This window comes from Leptinotarsa decemlineata, unplaced genomic scaffold (assembly GCF_025532065.1).
Source record: "Leptinotarsa decemlineata unplaced genomic scaffold, Ldec_3_MD MMD2_tig00026307_RagTag_RagTag, whole genome shotgun sequence".
Taxonomy (NCBI): domain Eukaryota; kingdom Metazoa; phylum Arthropoda; class Insecta; order Coleoptera; family Chrysomelidae; genus Leptinotarsa; species Leptinotarsa decemlineata.
The window spans coordinates 3,976,314-4,000,954 of NW_027412681.1; the positions used below are offsets into that span (position 1 = coordinate 3,976,314).

The 24,641-nt window shown below is 34.5% G+C and overlaps 3 protein-coding genes across 7 annotated transcripts; 1 reads left to right on the forward strand and 2 right to left on the reverse strand.

The window, feature by feature from the left end:
- Positions 1–984: 984 nt before the first annotated feature.
- Positions 985–9,417, reverse strand: LOC111510629 (eukaryotic translation initiation factor 3 subunit J-like). Of its 4 annotated transcripts, none has more exons than XM_074181050.1 (8): positions 8,935–9,417; positions 8,786–8,874; positions 2,966–3,073; positions 2,600–2,888; positions 2,373–2,509; positions 1,620–1,902; positions 1,391–1,521; positions 985–1,339 (listed from the first exon to the last, which is right to left on the reverse strand). In XM_074181050.1, the coding sequence occupies exons 1-8, from the start codon at positions 8,945–8,947 to the stop codon at positions 1,280–1,282; spliced, it is 1,110 nt and encodes a 369-aa protein (XP_074037151.1). In that variant the 5' UTR covers positions 8,948–9,417; the 3' UTR covers positions 985–1,279. The 4 variants fall into 4 exon arrangements, with proteins under 4 accessions (XP_074037151.1, XP_074037153.1, XP_074037152.1 ...); XM_074181052.1 differs by lacking the exon at positions 2,966–3,073 and adding an exon at positions 6,900–7,004 and having other exon boundaries at positions 8,935–9,415; XM_074181051.1 differs by lacking the exons at positions 8,786–8,874; positions 8,935–9,417 and adding exons at positions 3,571–3,659; positions 3,720–4,039.
- Positions 9,418–14,735: 5,318 nt separating this feature from the next.
- eIF3j (eukaryotic translation initiation factor 3 subunit j) lies at positions 14,736–17,054 on the reverse strand. 2 transcript variants are annotated; one of them, XM_074181056.1, is made up of 6 exons: positions 16,706–17,054; positions 16,551–16,645; positions 15,579–15,686; positions 15,208–15,496; positions 14,982–15,118; positions 14,736–14,928 (listed from the first exon to the last, which is right to left on the reverse strand). In XM_074181056.1, exons 1-6 carry the CDS (start codon positions 16,716–16,718, stop codon positions 14,869–14,871), a joined length of 702 nt encoding a protein of 233 aa, XP_074037157.1. In that variant the 5' UTR covers positions 16,719–17,054; the 3' UTR covers positions 14,736–14,868. The 2 variants fall into 2 exon arrangements, with proteins under 2 accessions (XP_074037157.1, XP_074037158.1); XM_074181057.1 differs by having other exon boundaries at positions 16,557–16,645; positions 16,706–17,053.
- Positions 17,055–17,948: 894 nt separating this feature from the next.
- On the forward strand, positions 17,949–23,627 carry Srp54 (Splicing regulatory protein 54). Its single transcript, XM_023166548.2, has 4 exons — positions 17,949–18,985; positions 21,324–21,581; positions 22,716–23,101; positions 23,215–23,627. The coding sequence occupies exons 1-4, from the start codon at positions 18,198–18,200 to the stop codon at positions 23,550–23,552; spliced, it is 1,770 nt and encodes a 589-aa protein (XP_023022316.2). The 5' UTR covers positions 17,949–18,197; the 3' UTR covers positions 23,553–23,627.
- Positions 23,628–24,641: the final 1,014 nt, after the last annotated feature.

Here is a 24,641-nt window from a genome sequence, read left to right on the forward strand (position 1 = left end):
ATCTATATTGAAAAATGTAACATACTTAATAAACAATAGGAAATTAACTAGAACTCTTTGTAATATATTTTTATTTGCCTTAAAATATCAGAAATAAGCATTCGTTTTCCATAAAAATTGGTCTTTAAACAATACTTATATATGCTGTAACAATAACTCAAGAAATTAACGGACATTCACTTCTACCGGCAAATTTTAAAGATATATTAGGATTTAATATTCATGTCTTTGAAGTTCAGACGAAGAATATTGGTTTGCTTTTTTTTTAGACATTTCCGACACTAAATTATATGACCTAATTCTCATGATGTTTTTTCAAAGGAAAACGTCGAGAAATACATGTGTTGTGGTATATGGCTGAATTTATTATGATAGTGGCAACCACAATTGATGAAGCTAAATGTCCGTATTGAAAAAAATATGATGGAAAACAATAAATAAAAGAACACATTGAAATGGATGCGGTAGTCAACAAACGAATTCCGGCAAATTTAGTTTTTTTGTGAATGAATCAAAAACGGCAATTGCTAGTCGCGAATAGGTGACGTTTGTCTAGTTCAAACAACCTTGCAACTCCAATCATTTCTGCGATAACAACAATGAAATCAGTGAAAATAACGCTCTGCATATTGTTATCTGTTGATCGACAAAATGTTAGTATCATTGTGAAATATTTGTTGTTCGACTGATTTTAAGATGTTTCGCGTTGGATACGCCGCTTCTTGTCCTATATATTGGTTCCTATCGGCCTGGTAGATGGTCTCTATAGGCTTATATGTTAGCCTTTTTGTTCTTTTGATGTTCGGGGCATCCTTGATAGTTCCCTTACAATTAAAACTCGCACTTTAGTATTTCCCTGACCTTGTAGATGTGGTTCTGTTGTTTCGTAAGGAGAAGCAATACGAGCGGAGGTGGCTCAGTGATGGTCTTTCTATTTCAGCTGAGCCAAGTTATTTGACTTTCAAAAATAATAAAGAGGCAGTCTAACTTTTAGGTTTTTATTCAACATTGGTAGCATATTGGGTGTAAAATATCACAAGTCTTATAATATACAGGCTTTGCAAAAAGTCCAGACAGAAGGAATGCCTCAACTCATAAAGAAAAACCATACATAAACAAAATCGAAAGATATATATTGCTTATTCAATAAAATTCACACACGAAATAATTTAGAATATGTGTGACAATTATTCCTTGAATAATTGTCACATTTATATGTGTCACAATTATTCCTTAATATAATTATTAAAAACCTATTCGTTCCACGTGAAATGTCCTGCTACATAGAGTCGTCAAATTCGTCATAATCGTTCGTGTAAGCATACAGATGCCATGATTGCTAAAAAAAAAAGTTAAAATTTGCCAAATTCTCAAATAGCTGATAACTTACATCCCTCTCCATTCTGAGCTTCGCCTTTCCTTTTCCCCTCTTTTTCGCCTTATCACCTCTCTCGAGTTTCAGTTTTTCCAAATATAAGTTGTATAATGAATTTTTTATTTTTCTAATATCAAGCGATTTCACTAGAAAAGAATGATAAATTTTTGCATGATGAAATCGAGAATGGTAGAGGAGCCCCAAAATTGTTCCCTGAGGCATCCCACCTGAAATAAATACTTACTTGTGGCACAAAGGTTCCGAGACAAGTTCTCAACAAAATTGGGATATTCTATGCTGCTGGACAGAGAGGTAAGCCTCTTGGAGAGGGTTTCTGTGAAAGTATCAAATTCTTCTTTTGAAGTTGGCAAATTAAGATTGTCTATTTCAAAATTTTCCACATTTCCTTCGGCAAAAGTTGTTGCTAATGCCACATTCAAGTCTGCCTCCATTTGACGACGCAGTTTTTCTTCTGCGGAGATTTCATCTTCCAATTTTTGAAGGCGCTTCGCTTGTCTCTTCAATCTCTAATAAAGCATATGTTTTTTTTATTGTTAAACGAATACAAAGTTTACTAGTGGAGTAAAGTATGGCTCACTATCAAACACTGGAAGAAAATGGAACCATTCATTTAGTATATTGTGTAGAGATCCTGTGGATGATATCTGATTCGATTCTATAACGAATGTTTGGAATACAAACTGAGTGAGGAAAATATTTTATGTATAATTCAGTGTTCATATGAAAGTATTTGATTCGAAAGAATTATCCTTTCATGTAATTCAATGTTTATATGAAAGTAGTTGTTTCAGGGCTTTTCCTTCCACGACTGTTCCTTGAATAACTTTAATAAAATTAATTATTGATAACCTATTCGTTTCACGTGGAATTTTCTGCTACATAAAGCCGTCAAATTCGTCATAATCGTTCGTGTAAGCGGACAGATGCGATAAAACAAATTAAAATTTGCCAAATTCTCAAATGGCTGATAACTTACATTATCCTTCTCCATTCTGAGCTTCGCCTTTCGTTTTCCCTTACTCTTTTTCGCCTTATCACCTTTTTCGAGGTTCTGTTTCTCCCAATATAAGTTGTCTATTGATTTTTTTATTTTTATAATATCACGCGATGTCACTAGAAAAATATTAATGATAAATTTCTGCATGATGAAATTGAGAATGGCAGAGGAGCCCCAAAGGCATACCACCTGAAATAGATACTTACTTGTGGCACAAAATTTCCTAGATAAGTTCTTAACAAAATTGAGATATTCTATGCTGCTGGACAGGCAGGTAAGCCTCTTGGAGAGGGTTTCTGTGAAAGTATTGAATTCTTCTTTTGAAGTTGGAAAATTAGGAACGTCTATTTCAGAATTTTCCACATTTCCCTCGACAAAAGTTGTTGACAATGCCACATTCAAGTCTACCTCCTTTTGACGACGTAATTTATCTTCTGGGGAGATTTCATCTTCCTCTTCTTGAAGACGCTTCGCCATTTCCTCTCTCTTCAATCTCTAATAAAGAATGTTTTTTATTGTTCACGAATACAAAAATTGACAAAGCTTACTAGTTGAGTAGTTGAAAATCTTACCTCCTTTGCAGCGATTCTCTCGGCCAACGGCTTCTTTTCAGGTTTTGGTTGAACCTCTATTGAGGGTTTTTCTTCCTTCTTCTCATTCTCCTCACCCTCCCAACTTTCCTGAAATGAATAAAAGTTGGCTACAATAAGTCAATAAGTGCGACTATGTCACATAGGATGCCCAAAGATTTTCTAGTATCTAATAAAATTCAAACCTGACCAGTTCATATATAGGTATAGGTAGTATATATCTCAGTAAGTTGTAACCATATGAAATTTTTCATTGTTAATTTTGAGAAGAAAGGTTTTTCTTCATGAAAAATTCAGCAAAAACCAAAATCTTAAAACAACCATCAGTTATCGAATTATTGGTCATATACGAGGTTTCTCAAAAATATGATTTAAAGTACCCTTATTTTTCTATTTCGATTTAAATAGCTTGATCAAAACTTGGCACCAAGGAAAACGCTTGAATTATGATTTTTCTCCACATTAATTCATAAATCATCTTGACGGAAAGTTTCTAGAAACAGCTAATGTGTGAAGATAAACGTGCAGTGCAAACAAGTTGGACGTTTTTAAATCCAGTTACTTCAATTTTTTTATTTTACACTTACCTTAACCTCGTCTTCTTCATCCTCACCATCCCATGTATTAGCCACTACCTGAGACAGGCTAGGGATTGAAAGCTCAAAATGTTTGTCGTCTACAAAGAAGAAAACTAAGTAATTCGCAAATTTTCTTAGAAAAATTATTTTAAACTTACCCCACGATTCCATATCATTGAACTTCTATTAAGGAACTACCACGACCTCAATCACAGATCACAACTCTAGTTGTTGGTTGTTGTGACCTGTGTTCTCAATTATATTACATCAAGTAGGTAAGCTAATGACAATGCTGCCAACAGATGACACTAGAATACGATCCACCTATTCGGCTGGAAGAGATCGAAATACGGGAAAGTATCTAGTCTACTAAACCTGTGTCAGTTCAAAGGGTATAAGGAAGCCAGGCTCCAATCTGATTGAAATCAAGACGACGTGCAGGTAAAACCTGTCTGAAATCAAGACGTCGTGCAGGTACTAGAGATTTAGGTCCGCTTTTGAAAAAAGACTATTCCGAAACATTGGAACCCTTCCACGGCTGGCTAGGCAGTCAACTCTTCAACGTTCTCTCTAGGTTTGCCCCCCCCAGGAAAAATCTCATCTTCATCTTAGGATTAGAAAAACCCAACAGAGATCCAGACGTGATGAGATACCTGGAGATTTATAATAGCAGAATGGTGACTGACAGATTTTTACACAGATTATGCCTTGGAAAGTTATGGTACTGTTTGATTTTTCATAGAAAAAGAGTTTTATAGATACTGTTATTTTAGCCAATGATTTTAGTATGGCTATCTCGGAATTGATAAGACTCAAAAGGTTGGTATTGTTAGACAAAAGATGACTATTTGAGGAGATATTAAAAAATTTGTTTGCATCGCTATCATACCAAATTCTACCATGTATCACAACAAATGTATTTCTCGACGTTTCTATTCGGAAAGTCATCATTAGAGTCAAATTAAATGTCTCAAAAAGGAAGAGAACAATATTCTTTGTATCTAGAACTCAAAGATATACATTAACTCCAAATATATCTTTGAATTTTGCAAGTAGATGTCTTCAAGGTTTTGTAAAATAATACAAGTGTTTTTTTTAAAACAAATAAACTCTACAAATTCGGCCATGTATCAAGACACATGTATTATCTGACAATTCTGTACTAGAAATTCGGTCACTGAAAAATTTCTTTCAATAACAGTTAAATTTTTTATTGCCGTCACATTGCAAATCTATATTGAAAAATGTAACATACTTAATAAACAATAGGAAATTAACTAGAACTCTTTGTAATATTTTTATTTGCCCTAAAATATCAGAAATAAGCATTCATTTTCCATAAAAATTGGTCTTTAAACAATACTTATATGCTGTAACAATAACTCAAGAAATTAACGGACATTCACTTCTACCGGCAAATTTTAAAGATATATTAGGATTTAATATTCATGTCTTTGAATTTCAGACGTGAAGAATATTGGTTTGTTTTTTTTTAAACATTTCCGACACTTAATTATATGACCTGATTCTCATGATGTTTTTCCAAAGGGAAACGTCGAGAAATACATGTGTTGTGGTATATGGCTGAATTTATTATGATAGTGGCAACTACAATTGATGAAGCTAAATGTCCGTATTGAAAAAAATTATGATGGAAAACAATAAATAAAAGAACATTGAAATGGATGCGGTAGTCAACAAACGAATTCCGGCAAATTTAGTTTTTTTGTGAATAAATCAAAAACGGCAATTGCTAGTCGCGAATAGGTGACGTTTGTCTAGTTCAAACAACCTTGCAACTCCAATCATTTCTGCGATAACAACAATGGGATCAGTGAAAATAACGCTCTGCATATTGTTATCTGTTGATTGACAAAATGTTAGTATCATTGTAAAATATTTGTTGTTCGACTGATTTTAAGATGTTTCGCGTTGGATACGCCGCTTCTTGTCCTATGTATTGGTTCCTATCGGCCTGGTAGATGGTCTCTAGGCTTATGTTAGCCTTTTTGTTCTTTTGATGTTCGGGGCATCCTTGATAGTTCCCTTACAATTAAAACTCGTACTTTCATTATTTCCTTGACCTCGTAGATGTGGTTCTGTTGTTTCGTAAGGAGAAGCAATACGAGGGGAGGTGGCTTATTTAGTTTTTTAAGCTGAGGAACTGATATGGTATCAAAGCACTTGGCTTATAGGTCATCTATTGCTTTCGTTTCGAGAAAAAAATCTGTTTTTTGACATTTCTGATGTTTCATACAGGTTCATTCTTGTGAATGTTTTCAGTGATGGTCTTTCTATTTCAGCTGAGCCAAGTTATTTGACTTTCAAAAATAATAAAGAGGCAGTCTAACTTTTAGGTTTTTATTCAACATTGGTAGCATATTGGGTGTAAAATATTACAAGTCTTATAATATACAGGCATTGCAAAAAGTCACAAACAGAAGGAATGCCTCAACTCATAAAGAAAAGCCATACATAAACAAACTGGAAAAATATATATTACATATTCAATAAAATACACACATGACTTGAGTTTAGAATATATGTAACCATCGTTTCTTGAATAACTTAATATAATTATTGAAAACCTATTCGTTCCACGTGAAATTTTCTGTTACATAAAGTCGTCAAATTCGTCATAATCGTTCGTGTAAGCAGACAGGAGCGATAATTGCTAAAAAAAAAACAAGTTAAAATTTGCCAAATTCTCAAATGACTGATAACTTACATTATCCCCCTCCATTCTGAGCTTGGCCTTTCCTTTTCCCTTACTCTTTTTTGCCTTATCACCTTTTTCGACTTTCTGTTTTTCCAAATATAAGTTGTCTATTGAATTTTTTATTTTTCTAATATCAAGCGATGTCACTAGAAAAGTATGAATGATAAATTTCTGCATGATGAAATTGAGAATGGCAGATGAGCCTCAAAATTGTTCCCTGAGGCATCCCACCTGAAATGAATACTTACTTGTGGCACAAAGGTTCCGAGACAAATTTTCAACAAAATTGGGATATTCTATGCTGCTGGACAGAGAGGTAAGCCTCTTGGAGAGGGTTTCTGTGAAAGTATTGAATTCTTCTTTTGAATTTGGCAAAGTAAAATCGTCTGTTTCAGAATTTTTCACATTTCCTTCGGCAAAAGTTGTTGCTAATGTCACATTCAAGTCTGCCTTCTTTTGATGTCGCAGTTTTTCTTCTGGGGACATTTCATCTTCCTTTTCTTGAAGGCGCTGCGCCATTTCCTCTCTCTTCAATCTCTAATAAAAAATATCGTTTTATTATTGTTCTACGAATACAAAAATTGACAAAGTTTCCTTGTTGAGTATTTGAAAATCTTACCTCCTTTTCAGCGATTCTCTCGGACAACGACTTCTTTTTAGGTTTTGGTTGAACCTCTATTGAGGGTTTCTTTTCCTTCTCCTCCTCTTCATCCTCCCAGCTTTCCTAAAATAAATAAGTTTGCTACAATAAGTCAATCTGTATATGTACTTTATCAGTACATATATAGTAATCCCAGTAAGTTGTAACCATACGGCATTTTTCATTATTAGTGTTAAAAAAAGAGGTTATTTTTCATGAAGAGTTCAGCAAAAACCAAAATTTAAAAGCAACCATCTGTCAGTCATATACTAGGTTTCTCAAAAATATGAGTTAAAGTAGGTACCCTTATTTTTCTATTTTGTTGATACTTTTGATTTCACAGAATCTTTATATATATGTATCGTTTATTTAGCACAAGCTAATGCAGTTACAATATTAGTCTTAATCTAGGTTAAAAATTTAAATGTCACAATTAAAATTTAAAATTTAAAATCATGTACATTGAAACATATAAATAAAAACAGCACAATAAATAAAATAAAAAGAAGAAAAAAAACTGTATTAGCAGGTTCCTATACTAAACACTTTGTAGGTTTAAAAGGTGCACTTTTAATTTTCTTTTAAATATATTTAGAGAGGTAGCATTCTTAATATCCTCCGGTAGTTCGTTGAATGCTTGAACTCCTTTAATGAAAACTGTATTATTTGAATTGACATTACTAGTCTGACGTATATGAAAGTTATTGCGACTTCTTGTATTGTTTTCACGACATCCAAAGTTATACTTTAATTTGTCACGTAGATATACAGGAACATCACCAGTTTTAGTTTTAAAAATAAATATTAATGCTAAATAACGAAAGTAATTTTTTACTGATAACCATTTTAATGTATTCAACATTAATGTTATATGTGTTCTTCTATCACAAGATAATATTACTCTCATTCCTCTATTTTGAAGTTTCTGAAGTCTTCCAATTTCATTTTGGTTTAGTAAGTACAAGATGGTTCCACAATAAGTAAAATGAGGTAAAATCAAGCTATTATACAAAAGTAAAAGCGACCATTGGTTTAAGTGCTTAGATTGCCTACTTATGTAATTAATTTTGAATGCTATTGTTTTAATAATATATGAAGCATGTTCCTTAAAAAATATTCTATTATCTACAATTACACCCAAATATTTCATTTTTCTTACTAACTCAATTTTATCATTTGATATTTTAATATTGTAATTATATTTTTTGAAGTCATGGTACTGCTTGTCATTTCCTATAATCATGAATTTTGTTTTATTTTTATTAATTTTTAACGAGTTGAAGCAGCACCAGTTATATACAGATTTTAGTGTCTCATTTATTACATTAATTATATCAAGCAGATCATTTGATGCATAATATATTAAAGTATCATCTGCAAACAGATGAACAAAGCATCTATCAATTATAAATGAAATATTATCGATATACAATAAAAATAGAAGAGGACCTAACACGCTACCTTGCGGTACACCACACTCGTTTATAATTTCTGAAGATAAAATGTTATTCTGTTTTCTATTATCTAAATATTCCATCATCCATTTTTTAAAGTTTGATTAAACACAAACCATAACATATTTCACTTGATAGTGGTGGACGAAAATAGAAACGTATATTTTCGATTTAAATAGATTAATAAATAGCTTGATCAAAACTTGACACCAAGAAAAACGCTTGAATTATGGTTTTTCTCCACATTAATTCATATTTTTTGGGATTTTTGTGTTGTCTACAGTCGATGTTAGATCATCATCTTGGCAAAAAGTTTCTAGAAGCAGCTGATGTGTGAAGATAAACATGCAATAAAAACAAGTTGGGCGTTTTTTTAAATTCAGTTACATCTATTTTTTATTTTACACTTACCTTAACCTCGTCTTCTTCATCCTCGCCATCCCATTTATTAGCCACCACCTGGGACAGGCTAGGGATTGAAGGCTCGAAATTTTCGTCGTCTGCAAATAAGAAAACTAAGTAAGTCGCAAAGTTTCTTGGAAAAATTATTCTAAACTTACCCCACGATTCCATATTGTTGAACTTCTATTAAGGACCTACCACGACCTCAATCACAAATGAAAACTCTAGTTGTTGGTTGTGGTGACCTGTGTACTCAATTATATTACTTCACGTAGGTATGCTAACGACAATGCTGCCAACAGATGACTAGAATACGATCCATCTATTCGGCTGGAAGAGATCGAACGACGGGAAGCCTCTAGTGATTTAGGTACGCTTTTGAAAAAAGCCTATTCCGAAACATTGAAACCCTTCCACGGCTGGCTAGGCAGTCAAATCTTCAACGTTCTCTCTAGGTTTGCCCCCTGCAGGAAAAATCTCATCTTCACCTTAGGATTTGAAAAACCCAACGGGGAACAAGACGTGATAAGAGACCTGGAGACTTATAACAGCAGAGTGGTGACCTGTATTCGAAGACTGACAGATTTTCACACAGAGTATGCCTTGTGTTTCTATTCGGAAAGTCATCATTAGAGTCACATTAGATGTCTCAAAAAGGAAGAGACCAATATTCTTTGTATCCAGAAATCAAAGAAATACATTAACTCCAAATATATCTTTGAATTTTGATGTCTTTAAGTTTTTGTAAAATAATACAAGTGTTGTTTAAAAACCATGTAACAAGACACATGTATTATCCGACATTTCTGTACTAGAAATTCGGTCACTGAAAAATGTCTTTCAATTAGAGTTAACTTTTATATATTGCAGTCACATGCAAAAATCCATATTGAAAATTGTAACATACTTATTGAACAAAAAAAAATTACCTAGAACTACATATGATATTTTTATTTGCCCTAAATATCAGAAATAAGCATTCATTTTTCATAAAAATTGGTTTTTAAACAGTACTTATATGCTGTAACAATAACTCAAGAAATTAATTCACTTCTACCGGCAAATTTCAAAGATATATTTGGAGTTAATATTCGTATGTCTTCGAATTTCAGATGTGAAGAATATTGGTCTGTTGTTTTAGAAATTTCCGACACTTAATTATATGACCATGGCTGAAATTGTTTTGATGTTGGCTACTACAATTGATGAAACTAGATGTCCTTATTGAAAAAAAATATGATGGAAAACAAATGAAACAGCACATTGAAATGGATGCGGTAGTCAACAAACGAATTCCGGCAAATTTTGTTTTTTGTGAATAACTCAAAAACGGCCATCGTTAGTCTCGATCTGTCGCGAATAGGCAACGTTTGTCTAGTTCAACCAACCTTGCAACTCCGATCATTTCAGAGATAGCATCTGCTGATTGGTATGAATGTAAAATATTTTGCTGGTCGACAGTTTTTAAGATGTGTTGGAGAGTTGTTACTATTTAAAATGTTGAGGGAAGATATTTTTTATTTATTGCTGTAAATCAGGCCTGAAAGAAAATAACGTCGGCCGCCACTGGTAGCCATAAATCAAACGTGACGTAGCTGGGAGCGCGCGAATATACGATGATTCCCCGCCACTCTAGAAGCAGCGAGAATAATGCTACCGATTTCAACGGAACCTCGCCGGAATTTCTACGGCATTCGATTACGATATTTAAAGGCTAGCCACGAGGATTTCGACACAGTCAAGTGGAAGCTACAGTGCGGTACGCTGAGTGATGCAATGAGGCGATAGACATTCAAATAATATAGTTGAAGTTTTAGTTGAAGTGAAATGAAGTTAAGTTTGATTATTCAGTGTAGTCAATTATTGGTCAACCCACGGGGAGAAGCGTAACAATATTGTTATCTACTGATTGACAAAATATTTGATAATCATTAAATATGATACATATAATTTTTGATTATATTATTATTGCAAATTGTTCGTTTGAGAAATGTGAAAATTCATTATAATCTATGACTATTAGATGCTGGATAAGCTCAAAATACAAAAAATATTTTAATGGTATTGCAGTTTATTAATTAAAATGACATTTTGAATATTTGTTATAAATAAATTGATTTTATTGAGTTTGCATTCATTGTCTAATTATGATCCTGAAAGTAATCTAAAATATAAAAATAATAATGACATGTCACCTAAGAAACACTAAATTTGAAGTTTTGGTATTTATTAATCAATTGTAGGATTATTTCAAGATTTTTTAGTTCACTTCGGGCATATCTTATCTGAATTAGGCTTGAATGACTAGGTTGAAAAAATTCTCGGGGTGACTTTTCTTTGTAGAAATATTATTTTCTTGCACCGAAAACAAAATCATTATGATTTTGAATAGTAAGTATGAAAATTTTCAACAGTATATATTAATACACTATGTAATGAATGGCGATGACATCTCCCCGTACGAGGACGCCATCTATGACAGAGAACTCAATCTTCGAAGTCAAAGATGACCGGGCTTCCCAGGGCGATCAGTTACAAAGCCAAGCTCTGACACAACGACGAGATTTTTTCTCTGTCGTTCACTGCAAGTCAGCAATGCATTTGTGTTTCAGCCTAGCTCCATTGATGAAGACATAATATGTTGGGTCGAACCAGCGCTGTCTTCGATGACCTTTGCTAACCGGAATTAGGCAAAAACGGCCTTTGTCGACTTCATCCAATCCCGAGCACGCAATTTTTATGCTTACGGAGTTAATTGACTGGTGTTACGTTGACAGAAGGGCACTGCTCTTTTTTCAATTGAATTGAATAAGTATTCAGGAATATTACAGTTCTTGTCCTATATGTATATTTTGGGTTTTTTTTTGGGTCCCTATCGGCCTGGTAGATGGTATCTAGGCTTGATGTCAGCCTTCTTGTTCTTTTGTTGTTCGGGGCATCCTTAATAGGTCCCTCACAATTAAAACTCGTACGTTTGTCAGTATTTCCCTGACCTCGTAGATATGGTTCTGTTGCCTCGTACGGAGAAGCAATACGAGCGGGAGTGGCTTATTTAGTTTTTTAAGCTGGGCAACTGATATGATATCAAAGCCCTTGGCTTTTGGGTAATCTATTTCTTGACTTTCGAGAAATTCAGGTACTCCTCGAAACACCACTCTTTGAATTTGCTTCGTGCATCGCCTACGTGTGATGCGGGATCTCTTCTTTACCAAAATCGGCCGGGCTTGTTGGCTGGCCTTTTATACCGTCATTTTCGTGTTTACCGCTTTTGAAAAGTTTACATTCTCGTGTGCGGCAATTTCATTGAAATTTGTCCGGAAACCTGTGCTGTTACAGGTATCTCAATTGGAGACCTCTTTAACTACCTGGGTAGTTTTACTTTTCGGGGTTTCGATCCTAGAAATCTCGATCTTAGTTACTCTCGGTACCTTACTCAGTACTTGAGGTATATCCTCTTTAGATCCATCGACCTTTGGTTTTTGAGATTCTCTAGGAATCTCCGTCTTCGCAGGGCGAATACTGTATTTGAGAGATATAATTCATTGCGACTGCTTTGCAGGTTTTTCTTGTCATATATATGTGCGTATGCGCTAATTCTTCGTATATATCGTACACTTCTATCACCTTTGATATAAGTGCGAGTTACATATCTCTGCTTTCTCTAGTAGCTTCGAGTACTAGCATCTCTATCAGTGGTCGTCACACTTTTCTGACCCAGGGCCACACAATACAATGTGGGTGTCAGCGCCGGGCCGCAGAGTATGTGACGGCTTCACATTAGGTCGTACGACAATCGCGCGCTTCTTTTTAGATTGAAAGTCGCGCGGCAGCCGCGCGATCCAATGTGAAGGCACTCTAAGAGCGTTTACTCATCACTTATATATGTATTCAGTTCATTTCGTTATTAATCATTTCGCACTAGCTGTGCCCACGACGTCCTATGCGTAGAAGTTGATATCGAACAAAGTACTCATACATAATGTTCATTAGAATATTTTTTGGAAAAAAATAACATATATATTAGGTAAGAAATAATTAAGAAAGTTCAACACCAAAATTATGAATACTTACCTATTTATAGTTACGAATTATGGTGTTGAACTTTTTTAATTATTTCTTATATATCGGCATCTTTTGGACTATATGCGATCCTCATTGCGTCTTCTAAATGGGTGAGAATAGGATTGCGGTATTTGTTTTTTTAGAAACTCATTTTCGAAAATGAAGCTTGACAGAGATATGTTGATGAACACAAATTGTGCACAGTCTTGTTAAGATTTATTCTTAGCTTTCAAATGTGTGTCGTGCTTTCAGTGATTTTATTTATTAACTGTCTTTTAGAAAGTCCAAAATGGCAGAATAATTTCATAACTTGGTTTTCAACATGCCAAGGATTTTGGAAGATTAACTTAGCGCGTGCAAATAACATTTATGATGCTTACATCTTTCAATTTGTTATCCGAAATTTCACATGTCAAAGTGTCTTGATGCAGCATGCAAAGAATAGGCAACAAACTAGGTAAATTTCATTTCTTCTTCATTAAAGCAATCAAACCATTAATTGCACCAACCATTGACGGACAACCATCAATACCTACGCACTGATATCAACTTTTTTACAGGTATTCTGTGTTTCCCACAAATTCTTTTAAAACTTCCATAAAATCACAACCTCTCGTATGACCCTTCATGGTAATTACTACTAAGATGTCTTCTATGATTCCGTCCATTGTGCAGTACCGAACAAATAATGAGAACCGAGACATATAAGTTATATCCTTACTAGAATCACAAGCATGACTGAAGTATTTGCAGTTTTTCAATTTGTCAATTACTGCCCCAAGCATTTTTTTTGAAATATCTTCAACACGGCGGCGACAGGCGGATTCGGCAAGCGTAAGCTTTTTTTACTTCTGCTGTCAGTCACCGTCGCTGGATTCGAACACAAAATTTGATATTATTTTGTTTATGACATGTACCTAGTCGACTGTTGAAATAATTTACTTTGTCTTGGGCCGCCATTTGAGGACCATGGTTCTGTTGGAAGTAGGGCTCGCCTGTTAAAAAGAGCATTTTTGACTTCAAAGAGGAACAACTATTAAGTTGTTCATCTATATCTCACTTCTCAATTCACTTGCAATCATAAACAGTATTCACACTATCTTAACTTTCAGTAGATTCTTACTGTCGCAGGCTATCGACTGAATGATGATTTTGTTACTCCAGAAACAACTGTGTGCTATGGATTTTGTCACTCAGTAGAGTATAGCTCAATATTAAACACCGAAAGAAAATGTTACCATTCATTTAGTATATTGTGTGGAAATCCTGTGAATGATATCTGATTTAATTCCATAACGAATGTTTAGAATACAAACTGAGTACAGAAAAGTGTTTTTTGCATAATACAGTGTTAATATGAAAGTATTTGTTTCAAAAGAATTTTTCTTTCGTGTAATTCAATGTTTATATGAAAGTAGTTGTTTCAGGATCAAATCTATTATTGAGTTACCACTTTTAAAATTGATTGCTTCCTTCCTTTCTTTGGAAGATTCCCATATTTTCTTGTATCACGATGGAGTTGGAGAAAGGGAAAAAACTTTCTTTCCCAAAAATTAATCACTCCTAAAAATATAACCCTTTCAATATGTACATTTCCTTCTACATTTGTTTCAATTTGCCTAAATTTTTACCTGAAACTCATACAAAAAAAAATTTATTCATTTGGCAGGTGTTCAAGTTGAGAAAAAAACCTGTTTTTTGACATTTCCAAAGTTTCAAACAGGTTCATTCTTGTGAATGTTTTCAAATAATAAAAGGACAGTCTAACTGTTAGGTTTTTATTCAACATTGGTAGCATATTGGGTGTAAAATATTTCAAGTCTTATAATATACAGGCATTGCAAAAAGTCGAAAACAGAAGGAGTACCTCAACTCATAAAGAAAAACTATACATAAACAAAATTGAAAAATATATATTGCATATTCAATAAAATACACACACGACTTAATTTAGAATATGTGTAACAATTGTTCCTTGAATAACTTAATATAATTATTAAAAACCTATTCGTTCCTCGTGAAATTTTCTGCTACATAAAGTCGTCAAATTCGTCATAATCGTTTGTGTAAGCGGACAGCTGCGATAATTGCTAAAAAAAAAAAAGTTGAAATTTGCCAAATTCTCAAATGACTGATAACTTACATTATCCCCCTCCATTCTGAGCTTAGCCTTTCCTTTTCCCTTACTCTTTTTTGCCTTATCACCTTTTTCGACTTTCTGTTTTTCTAAATATAAGTTGTCTAACGAATTTTTTATTTTTCTAATATCAAGCGATGTCACTAGAAAAATATGAATGATAAATTTCTGCCTGATGAGTTTGAGAATGGCAGAACAGCCCTGAGGCATCCCACCTGAAATAGATACTTACTTGTGGCACAAAGGTTCCTAGATAAGTTCTCAACAAAATTGGGATATTCTATGCTGCTGGACAGAGATGTAAGCTTCTTGGAGAGGGTTTCTGTGAAAGTATCGAATTCTTCTTTTGAATTTGGCAAATCAAGATCACCTATTTTAGAATTTTTCACATTTCCTTCGGCAAAAGTTGTTGCTAATGCCAGATTCAAGTCTGCCTCCTTTTGACGACGCAGTTTTTCTTCTGGTGACATTTCATCTTCCTCTTCTTGAAGGCGTTTCGCCATTTCCTCTCTTTTCAATCTCTAATAAAGAATATGGTTTTTTTATGGTTATATAAATACAAAAATTGACAAAGTTTACTAGTTGAGTAGTTGAAAATCTCACCTCCTTTTCAGCGATTCTCTCAGCCAACGGCTTCTTTTTAGGTTTTGGTTGGACCTCTGTTGTGGGTTTTTCTTCCTTCTCCTCCTCCTCTTCATCCTCCCAACTTTCCTGAAATAAATAAGTTTGCTACAATAAGTTGTAACCATATGGAATTTTTCATTATTAATTTTAGGAAAAAAGATTCTTCATGAAAAGTTCTGCAAAAACCAAAATCTAAAAGCAACCATCAGTTATCAATTTCTTTTAGCCATATACGAGGTTTGTCAAAAAATGAGTTGAAGTACCCTTATTTTCAAATAGATAGATTAGTAGATATTAGTTATATTATTCATTCACATAATTGCTCAAGGCTTGTGAAAGGAGAAAAAAGACTGAGGTGTGAGTTTTATTGTGAAGAGGAAAAATATACTACAAAAACATACTTCAATATTGTAGAACAGATGATGCTGCAATGATTTTTTCAGATCATATTTGAATTTGGTCAATGAAAGCTGTTTCATTCTGTTCTGTTCATATTATGAATTTTAAATATTCATTAAAATTATGAAGAACCTTTCAATTGACTTATTGATAAATCCATAAAAATATAGAATTCAATGAATATATACTTCAAATTGTAAACATTTGTTATTTTGGTGGTACTGTTGATTTCACAGATATTTTTAAGTTTGATAAAACATGAACCATAACATATTTCACTTGATAGTGGTGGACGAAAATAAAGCATATATTTTCGATTTAAATAGATTACTAAATAGCTTGATCAAAACTTGGCACCAAGAAATACACTTGAATTATGGTTTTTCTCCACATTAATTCATATATTTTCTGAGAGTTTTGTGTTGGCTACAGTTGAGGTTAGATCATCATCTTGACAGAAAGTTTCTAGAAACAGCTAATGTGTGAAGGTAAAAGTGCAATGCAAACAACTTGAGCGTTTTTGAATCCAGTTACACCTATTTTTTATCTTACCCTTACCTTAACCTCGTCTTCTTCATCCTCGCCATCCCATTTATTAGCCACCACCTGGGACAGGCTAGGGGTTGAAGGCTCGAAATTTTCGTCGTCTACAAAGAAGAAAACTAATTAAGTCGCGAATTTTCTTGGAAAAAGTATTCTTAACTTACCCCACGATTCCATATTGTTGAACTTCTAATAAGGACCTACCACGACCTCAATCACAGATCACAACTCTAGTTGTTGGTTGTTGTGACCTGTGTTCTCAATTATATTACTTCACGTGTGCTAACGATGATACTGCCAACAGATGACACTAGAATACGATCCACCTATTACACTGGAAGAGATCGAACGAAAAGAAGCAGTCGTTATCAAACGCGGTTTTTCAATTTTATGTTCTTCTTATTCAAACAAGATAAATTGCAAATATTTCGGAAATCATAACTACACAAATTTGAGACCGACTTTCTAACATCCATTTCAGTTTGACATAAGTTTGACAAAGACTGATTGAGTCAATTGAGTGTCGAATGATCAATCTTGTGGCTAACATGCGCATGCTTGTAAATAAGGGTGTGTTCCAGAAGTAGTATTACGGTTGGAGTGCGGAGAGGGCGATCTCAATTTATTGACGAAGAATTATCATGATGTCATCTCGGCTAGTTGTATACCAACATTTCAACAAATACAACCAGACTAGTTTGATTTTAGCTCAAAATTCTCAAAAAGTTCATGGTTACTGTTTCTTGCTGAGTATTCCTTCTATAAGTATTCTGTGTCTTGACATTATATCGTGCGAATTCGGGCACCGACACTCTGCGACAATGTTTCCTCATGCATTGTTGCCAAAAATGTTTTCAGCAACTACCGTTATGTCGGGAAGAAATTACCATTTATTACCGTATGAACCAAAGAGAATCGACGTACCATTACCGTTTGATATGTTGATGATGTCACTGGAAGACTGTCTACACTCAATCCATGTAAAATGAGGTTACACGGCAAGTGTTATGATGACGTCAAAATTGAATTTGAGGATGAGGAAATAGCTAATTGCGCCATCTATTCTCAAATAGGAAAGAGTATAAAACAAAACTATACGGAAATGATAACTGCTAATTCAGCTAATTTTGGATGTGTTTGAGTTCAATATCCATGAAGAAGACTCATGTTCCTTAATGTTGAACAAGGCCATTGAGAAACAATGTGAAATGTTCACTTCTTCTTATATTCTATTTGTCGAATTGGGGCAAATATTATTATCTCTAGCCCTGGCAGCTGAAGCCATTAATGGAAAAAGAAGAAGAAGAATTATTATCTCTTCCTTTCATTTATCAATAGATAAATGAGGGATAGTCATACATTACGTGTGAATCAGTTTTACCACAAAAAAAAATTGCTGTTTGGAGTAGATGTAACTCGGTGTGGAGGTATCCTTCTTGCCAACAACACTTTCATGACTAACCTGCCCTTTTTTCTCTGTGCCAAAATCGAGAAGAAGATATCAAACGTTTGACAGTTGTGTAGTTAATGTAGTGTATAGTATAAAAATGCATGTTTCAATGTAATGAGAGTTGTCGGGATAAGATGCATTTTTACTTTGCTGTAGTGCCCATTAAGTGATAATATTTACCCAACACGTGTAAACATAATCTGAAGATGGCGGTAGGGACAACGAAAGTCATCCAAGTAACCAACATCGCGCCTCAAGCCACGAAAGACCAGATGCAGGTCTTATTTGGCTATCTGGGCAAAATTGAAGACATTCGCTTATATCCTACAATAAGAGATGTGTCTTGTCCAGTTCAGTCCCGAATATGCTACATTAAATTCGTGGATGTTTCTACGATACCCATAGCACAACATATGACAAACACGGTCTTTATTGACAGAGCTTTGATAGTGATCCCCATCTCCAATGGGGAAATCCCCGACGAGTACTATGCCCTTGAAATGACAAGGAATGGAACAGTTGTGCCTGGTCTGACAATTAATGATCCTAAGCTGCCCCCTCACGTTGTGAATTCTGTTCACGGCTCTGGGGAAGATCAGGTGATACTCACCACCGACACAAACTTGGATTCGAATGGTTTGCCCCCGTATCCCCCGTTGCCTGCCAATTTTGACTCTGCCAAAATCGAGGAGACTAGGCGGACAGTGCTTTTGTTGAACTATGACCCAGATGTCAGCAAAGACGAAGTTATTGACTTCTTCAGTGCTGCTGGGGAGGTAAAATACCTCAGAACATGCAAGAGGGATTCTGACGATAGCACCAACATGCTGGTGGAGTTTACAGATCAGTCGAGCATTATAAACGCTCTGAAGTTGAACGGCAAGGAGCTTAAAGGTAAAGTGGTGGAGATCCAGCATTCCACTCAACCAATTACCAAGCCACAGACTAAAAGCAATGAAGCTGCTCAGAAGGAAATCGAAGAGGCTATGACCAGGTTTGTAAAAATGGTCTTTTAACTTTCATTATTATCATTATCACCTTCAATCTTACTATATTCTCAAAATCTGCTGTTACTCTTTTATTTGTTGGTACTCTTAGAAGGTACACTTAGTTTTAATATGTTTCAACATATGACCTTTGCTTGTCTACTTTCCTACTAGATACTTTGACAATGACGGCAGCAAAATAAATACAAGGGTTAGCTTGTTGGTAGTTAATTGTGAATTTAACCCATTTCATAGGCTTCAGTTCATGAATCTTTGCAGTTGTCAAAAATATTTGAATTGAATGTGTTGAATAGCTTAACTTTTTTTTCTATCAACCTTGCTTAACTAAAGTGACTAATTATTTTATTGTTAGATAGTTTCAAAATATCAACTTGGATTTTTCTAACTTTTCGTATCATATACTCCACTATGGGAAAAATATACTTTGAAATCAATGCATGAAAAGTTTTTCCAAATAATTCAATACAAGTACTTATTATAGGTGCTAACTTATCTACATATTCTTTTTCAATCTACCTGTATTTAAACCCAGAAAATATAATCTTTTCCTGTGAATCACTTGTAAAGTTTTATGCTTTCAAAGAAAACATGTCTACTTCTCCATCATTATATAAAAAAATGGAAAACTTTCGAAAGAATGTAGGAAATATTAAAAAAAAACGTTTTACAAAGATGTTAGGATCATGCACAGAATGTCCTTTCAAATACAAACTGGAAAAAATTCATATGAAACAACTACTTCCATATCATTCATCATCATATCATATACTCTATACATTATGTTGTGTGGTGTATGTGTGAATCATAACTATTTCAATTTTATTATGAATATTTAGAGTATAAACTGAATGAGAAAAAGGTGAGAAATAAATGAGAGGTGAAAAATACTTGTCTTCAACTTCACATGTGTTCCGGTGAAATGAGGTAGTAAAGTTTCTGCAAGGATTTAGTGAATCTTGCTGATGAGGAATTGAAGACAATGCTTAATAATAATAATAATATAATAATATATTCTCTATTTCATATAAACATTTATATATACAACAATGGTACATACAAACATTAAAAGAAAAGACGTCAAAATAAAAAACAATAATTTTAGTGATTCACTTCAAAATATTCTTTTGAATCATACGGTTCCAGATTCAACAGAACATTGCTCTGCCGGGCCTCCTGTGTTTCATTTTCTATAAAAAATCTCCACCTAGTTGGTTCAGAAAATCTTTGTGTTTTGTGAAATCAAATCTTCTAATACCTACTCCGCTTGGCCAGAAGTCCGGTTTGTACATTTCATCCTTTTTCAATAGTGGTGCTGTCACTACATATCTTCGTAGTCGATCTTCTGTGATTGGGATCTCTTTCACATTTACTTCATTATTATAACCTGGTTTATTGGTAATATAGTCTTTTATCTTTTCTTCTGTTGCAGCCCTCTTCACTCTGTATAAATAAAGCCATACTTTTCGCTCTGGTCCTGAGAACTCGGAAATATCATCGCTAGGACCTGTGCCAATATTCTTTTTGTATACTCTCTTTTGTTTGTTTCGTTTTCGATATTTGACTTCCACAAAATTATCATTGTTGTCGTTTGGATTATTATAAGTTATGGGTCCACTGTTTGTATTGTTATTGTTTACGCTTGTTTTAGCGGCAATATGTGCATAGGTTGGCTTTTGTGGTATTTTTTTTAGGTGCGCCATCTGCTGAACTAAATCACTTCGTTGGACATTAGGACTTTGCATTTATGTTGAGTTTATTTTATTCCAGCTTTCTGTATCTGGGTTACTTTCATGTGACGTTCCTTGTCAGGCATGTGAATTGTTTATGTTTACGTTTTTTGCGCCTTTATTACTCTCCTCTCTATTATTTTTTTCTAATATCGCCACTTTATCTAGCAATAAACTGTTATTGATGTTCAATATATTGTTTTTGTCTCTTGTTTCTTCTAGTAATTCTTTCAAATACCGGATTTCTAGCAGCCGCATTTCTTTTTCACTCTTGTTGCTTCGCTTTTGATTTTGTATGTTGTCGGTTTTTTCACAGCATATCACTTTGTTTTCCGATAATACCTTCAATTGTTGTTTCCTTGGCACAACTTTTATGATAAATCGCGAAACAGTTTATACAAACTTTTACTCCACATTTTTTGTTCTCACAGCACTTCATAAAGTGTTCAATCTTCGCTTTTTCAGAGCTGTCCGACAATACATCTTCATTGTCGGCCATCTTGTATTGAAATGCTTTCACCAACTCTTCAATTCTTTATCAGAGAATTCACACCTCGAAATTTATTTAGAGAAATAACACCTTCTCCTTATGTTGCAGGTTTAAGGAAGCTCAGAATATGATCAACGCTTCTATAGAGCCCGTTATAGGTATGCTGACTAAAGATAAACGCAGCTCGCGCAGGTCGAGGTCAAGGTCGAGGGGAAGGAGAAGAAGATCGAGGTCTAGATCACGCTCTAGGAGGAGGTCCAGGTCTCGCAGGCGTAGATCAACCTCCCGAAGAAGAAGTAGGTCGAGAGACCGTAAACGGAGGTCAAAATCTAGGTCTAGAAAGAGATCTAGGTCAAGGTCTAGAAGGTAAGAGGGTTTTTGAGAATATAATGTATTATACAACAGTGACAGATTGAAAAAAAACTAAGGTAAACTACTGAGATATATTTCCCTAATATTTTTTCAGGCTTGTTTTTGAAAAGCAAATTATTGTTCATCAATCTTCAAATCATATTTTCAAATACAACAGTATAGTTCATCTCATGATAGCCTAAAGTGGGATGATGATATGTGGGGGGGGGAGCATTGTTCTTATCAGATTGAATGTTTTTTCTTTCTAATGAGCTAGTTTGGCTAGCTTGTTGGATGTCCATGTTATAATGGAAATTTGGCAAGTTTGAGAGTCCCTGAATTCCTTGGTGATCAACTGTATTCATGGATAAATCTCATTGCAGCAAAATTACATAATGAAATATTTATCAACTAATAGAAATTTAGTATTTATGACGGAATTTACAAAAGTAGAAGCAGTGTTGTACTTAATGAATAATTATATGAATGGATACTAGGAAATATGCTTGAATATTCAAAAATCCAACTTGATCACATTAAAATTTCACTATGATGATTGGAATCTAAACAGCTGTATGTGAAGGCTGCTTCTCAAAAGCTTGAAGCACTGTTCTTAACCAGGAAACTGTATAAACCTCGGCAAATTTTGATGCTTTATAAAGCTCAGGTGACATCTTAGAAGTATTGTTCCCATGTATTGAGCTCTGCCCCTTCCACTAAATAAACGAATTTAATTTAGGATAAGTATTTCATTTTACAGATTTTTCAGCATGGTGGTGTTTGGCAAAAGTAAGCTGTTTGTCTTTATAAAAAACTAGTACTATGTTGCTGTATCGCTTCTGTTCCAATGTTTTGACAGAATCAGAATCAACGAATTTCGGCGTGCGCAGCGTTATAAAACAGTGCTTTCAAAAAATTGATTTATAGCGCCATCTAGTGGCGATTTACAGATAAATTGATAGCCTAAAAACCTTCTCTATGAAAAATTACTTATACATGTTGAGTTTCATTACGATTCTTTGAGCGATGTAGAAGTTTATCACTTACCAACCAAACAACAAACATTCATTTTTATATATTAGATGTGGACTACCAGAATTGTGTAAAATACCTTATGAGAGAAATTACCATTTATTTATCATTTTTCAGGTCTTGTTCAAGAAGCTCTAAATCTCGCAGATCTCGCTCTAAATCAAGGGTAAGAAGCCGTCACAAATCCAGAGAACGTGTTTCCAGAGTTCGATCCAGAGACAGAGACCGTAAATCAAGGGACCGAGACCGATCAAGAGACAGAAAGCGCAGCCGCGACAAGGACAGGAAGTCTCGGGAAAGAGATTCGTCCAAAGAAAAAGAAAAGGAAAAAGAAAAAGAGAAAGAAAAGTCCAGCTCAGAGTCAAAAGAGAAAAAGAGTGAGAAAGAGAGCAGCGTTGACATACCTTCAGAGAGGAGAGTCTCAAGGTCCAGGAGCCGAAGCAAGAGGAGGTCCAGATCCAGAGACCGTAAGACGAGAGATCGGAAAAGGTCTCGATCTAGAGGTGAGAAAACAATCCAGTTATTTTCTCTCAGTGAATGTGTTACATTAACACATTAAAATGTTTGTGCTTATATCTTTAGTTCATATGCAAATAACTATTTTACTTATCTTCAGGTAGCAGACGGAGATCGCCATCACCACGTGTCCCTAAAAAGCGAAGGTCTAGATCTAGAAGCAGGGACAGAGACCGAAAGAGAGATAAAAAATCAGATCGAAAAGATAGAGATAGAAGAGAAAGGGATAAGAAGTCGAGGTCCCGTTCTAGGTCAAGGAGGTCAGCTTCTAGGCGGTCAACACGGTCACATTCTAAGGTTCCCAGAAACTACGATGAAGAGGAGAAAGGCTTTGATAGTTCCAAAGAAAAGAGCAAAGAGAAAGAGATTCAACCGCCTGCACCAGAGAAGGATTCTCCTGAGAAATCTGATAACATGGATATTTCTAATTCTCCTTGAGTAAAGCTTTTTTTCAGTAGGACTAAGTTTAATGTGCATTTTATTTGATGAATAAATATCTCAAGATATATTGTTTATATTGTTTTTTTGTTGTACAGTAAATTTTTTAATTCAGATTTCTTCTTCCTTGCAATTTCTATAAAAGACAAACATGTCAAGTCTCCATTGTTTTTCTTCTTTGATATTGAAGATCATGAAGACAACTTTATCCATTAAAACTTCCGAATGCAATTTTTAAATGTTTTTAAATGAAACTCTAGGTGGTTTATATAAGTTATTTTTCATTAAAGCATGTAACGTGTGTATTGGCATTATAGTTATTATTATCAAAAAGTTGAAAAATGAAAAATATATTTTATCTGAAAAAATTTACTAGAGATTCATGTAATTTCTCGGTACTTAGTATTAAAAGGTCATCTTAAAACCAAACTACCGATCACAGTGCTTAGCTTGTAAATTCTAGGTGTGAAAAATTTACAATGGGGGGACTCCTTTCATGAAAAATCATGTCACATCAGTGGCCGCTTGGGGCCGAGTGGAAATACGCCGCCCCTCATTAGGTATTATTATCATGCACAAAAATTTGATGAAAAATTTACTTCAACTCGTATTTTTAATGCAAAGTCCTTCACACAATCATCCACATCAAGATTTATATTGTTTTCTATTCTACTGAAAATTAGTGAATTTTGTAATCTTAAAATGGACATATTGCGGTTGTCACTACTTGCGCTGCATTCGACTCCACCTCGTTCGCCGCTTCTCTTTGGCACGCTAACTTACTTAATAAATTAGTGCCTCCTGCCGCCCCCTTTCGTATGCTGTGGCCCACACTGCTCTCTTCTAGCTACGCCACTGTGTCACATGACTTGAAGACGTTTAGTCCATGAGTTCTGTTCGTGGGTCAGGACCTCGAACTCACCGAATAAGTAATTTTCTTTTGTCTTTTTGTCCTGAGCCGAAAGTGTGTCGAATCCAATCCAATCAGAAAATTTCTGCTCGTTAGTAGAGTAGCACATAGGCTTGATTAAACTAGTGACTAGTGCAGGTGCTCATGCAGTGTAATTGTATTGATATATTACGAAATAG

Excerpts from the sequence above, each read along its gene's own strand:
- eIF3j (XM_074181056.1), bottom strand. Across the intron at positions 15,497-15,578 it reads AGAGAATCGCTGAAAAGGAG|AGATTGAAAAGAGAGGAAAT; the intron begins GTGAGATTTTCA and ends ATTCTTTATTAG. Across the intron at positions 14,929-14,981 it reads TCAGAATGGAGGGGGATAAT|CAATTATCGCAGCTGTCCGC; the intron begins GTAAGTTATCAG and ends TTTTTTTTTTAG.
- Srp54 (XM_023166548.2), top strand. The coding sequence starts at position 18,198 with ATGGCGGTAGGGACAACGAAAGTCATCCAAGTAACCAACATCGCGCCT. Across the intron at positions 18,986-21,323 it reads ATCGAAGAGGCTATGACCAG|GTTTAAGGAAGCTCAGAATA; the intron begins GTTTGTAAAAAT and ends CTTATGTTGCAG. Across the intron at positions 21,582-22,715 it reads TCTAGGTCAAGGTCTAGAAG|GTCTTGTTCAAGAAGCTCTA; the intron begins GTAAGAGGGTTT and ends ATCATTTTTCAG.
- LOC111510629 (XM_074181050.1), bottom strand. Across the intron at positions 2,889-2,965 it reads AGAGAATCGCTGCAAAGGAG|AGATTGAAGAGAGAGGAAAT; the intron begins GTAAGATTTTCA and ends ATTCTTTATTAG. Across the intron at positions 1,340-1,390 it reads AGCTCAGAATGGAGAGGGAT|CAATCATGGCATCTGTATGC; the intron begins GTAAGTTATCAG and ends TTTTTTTTTTAG.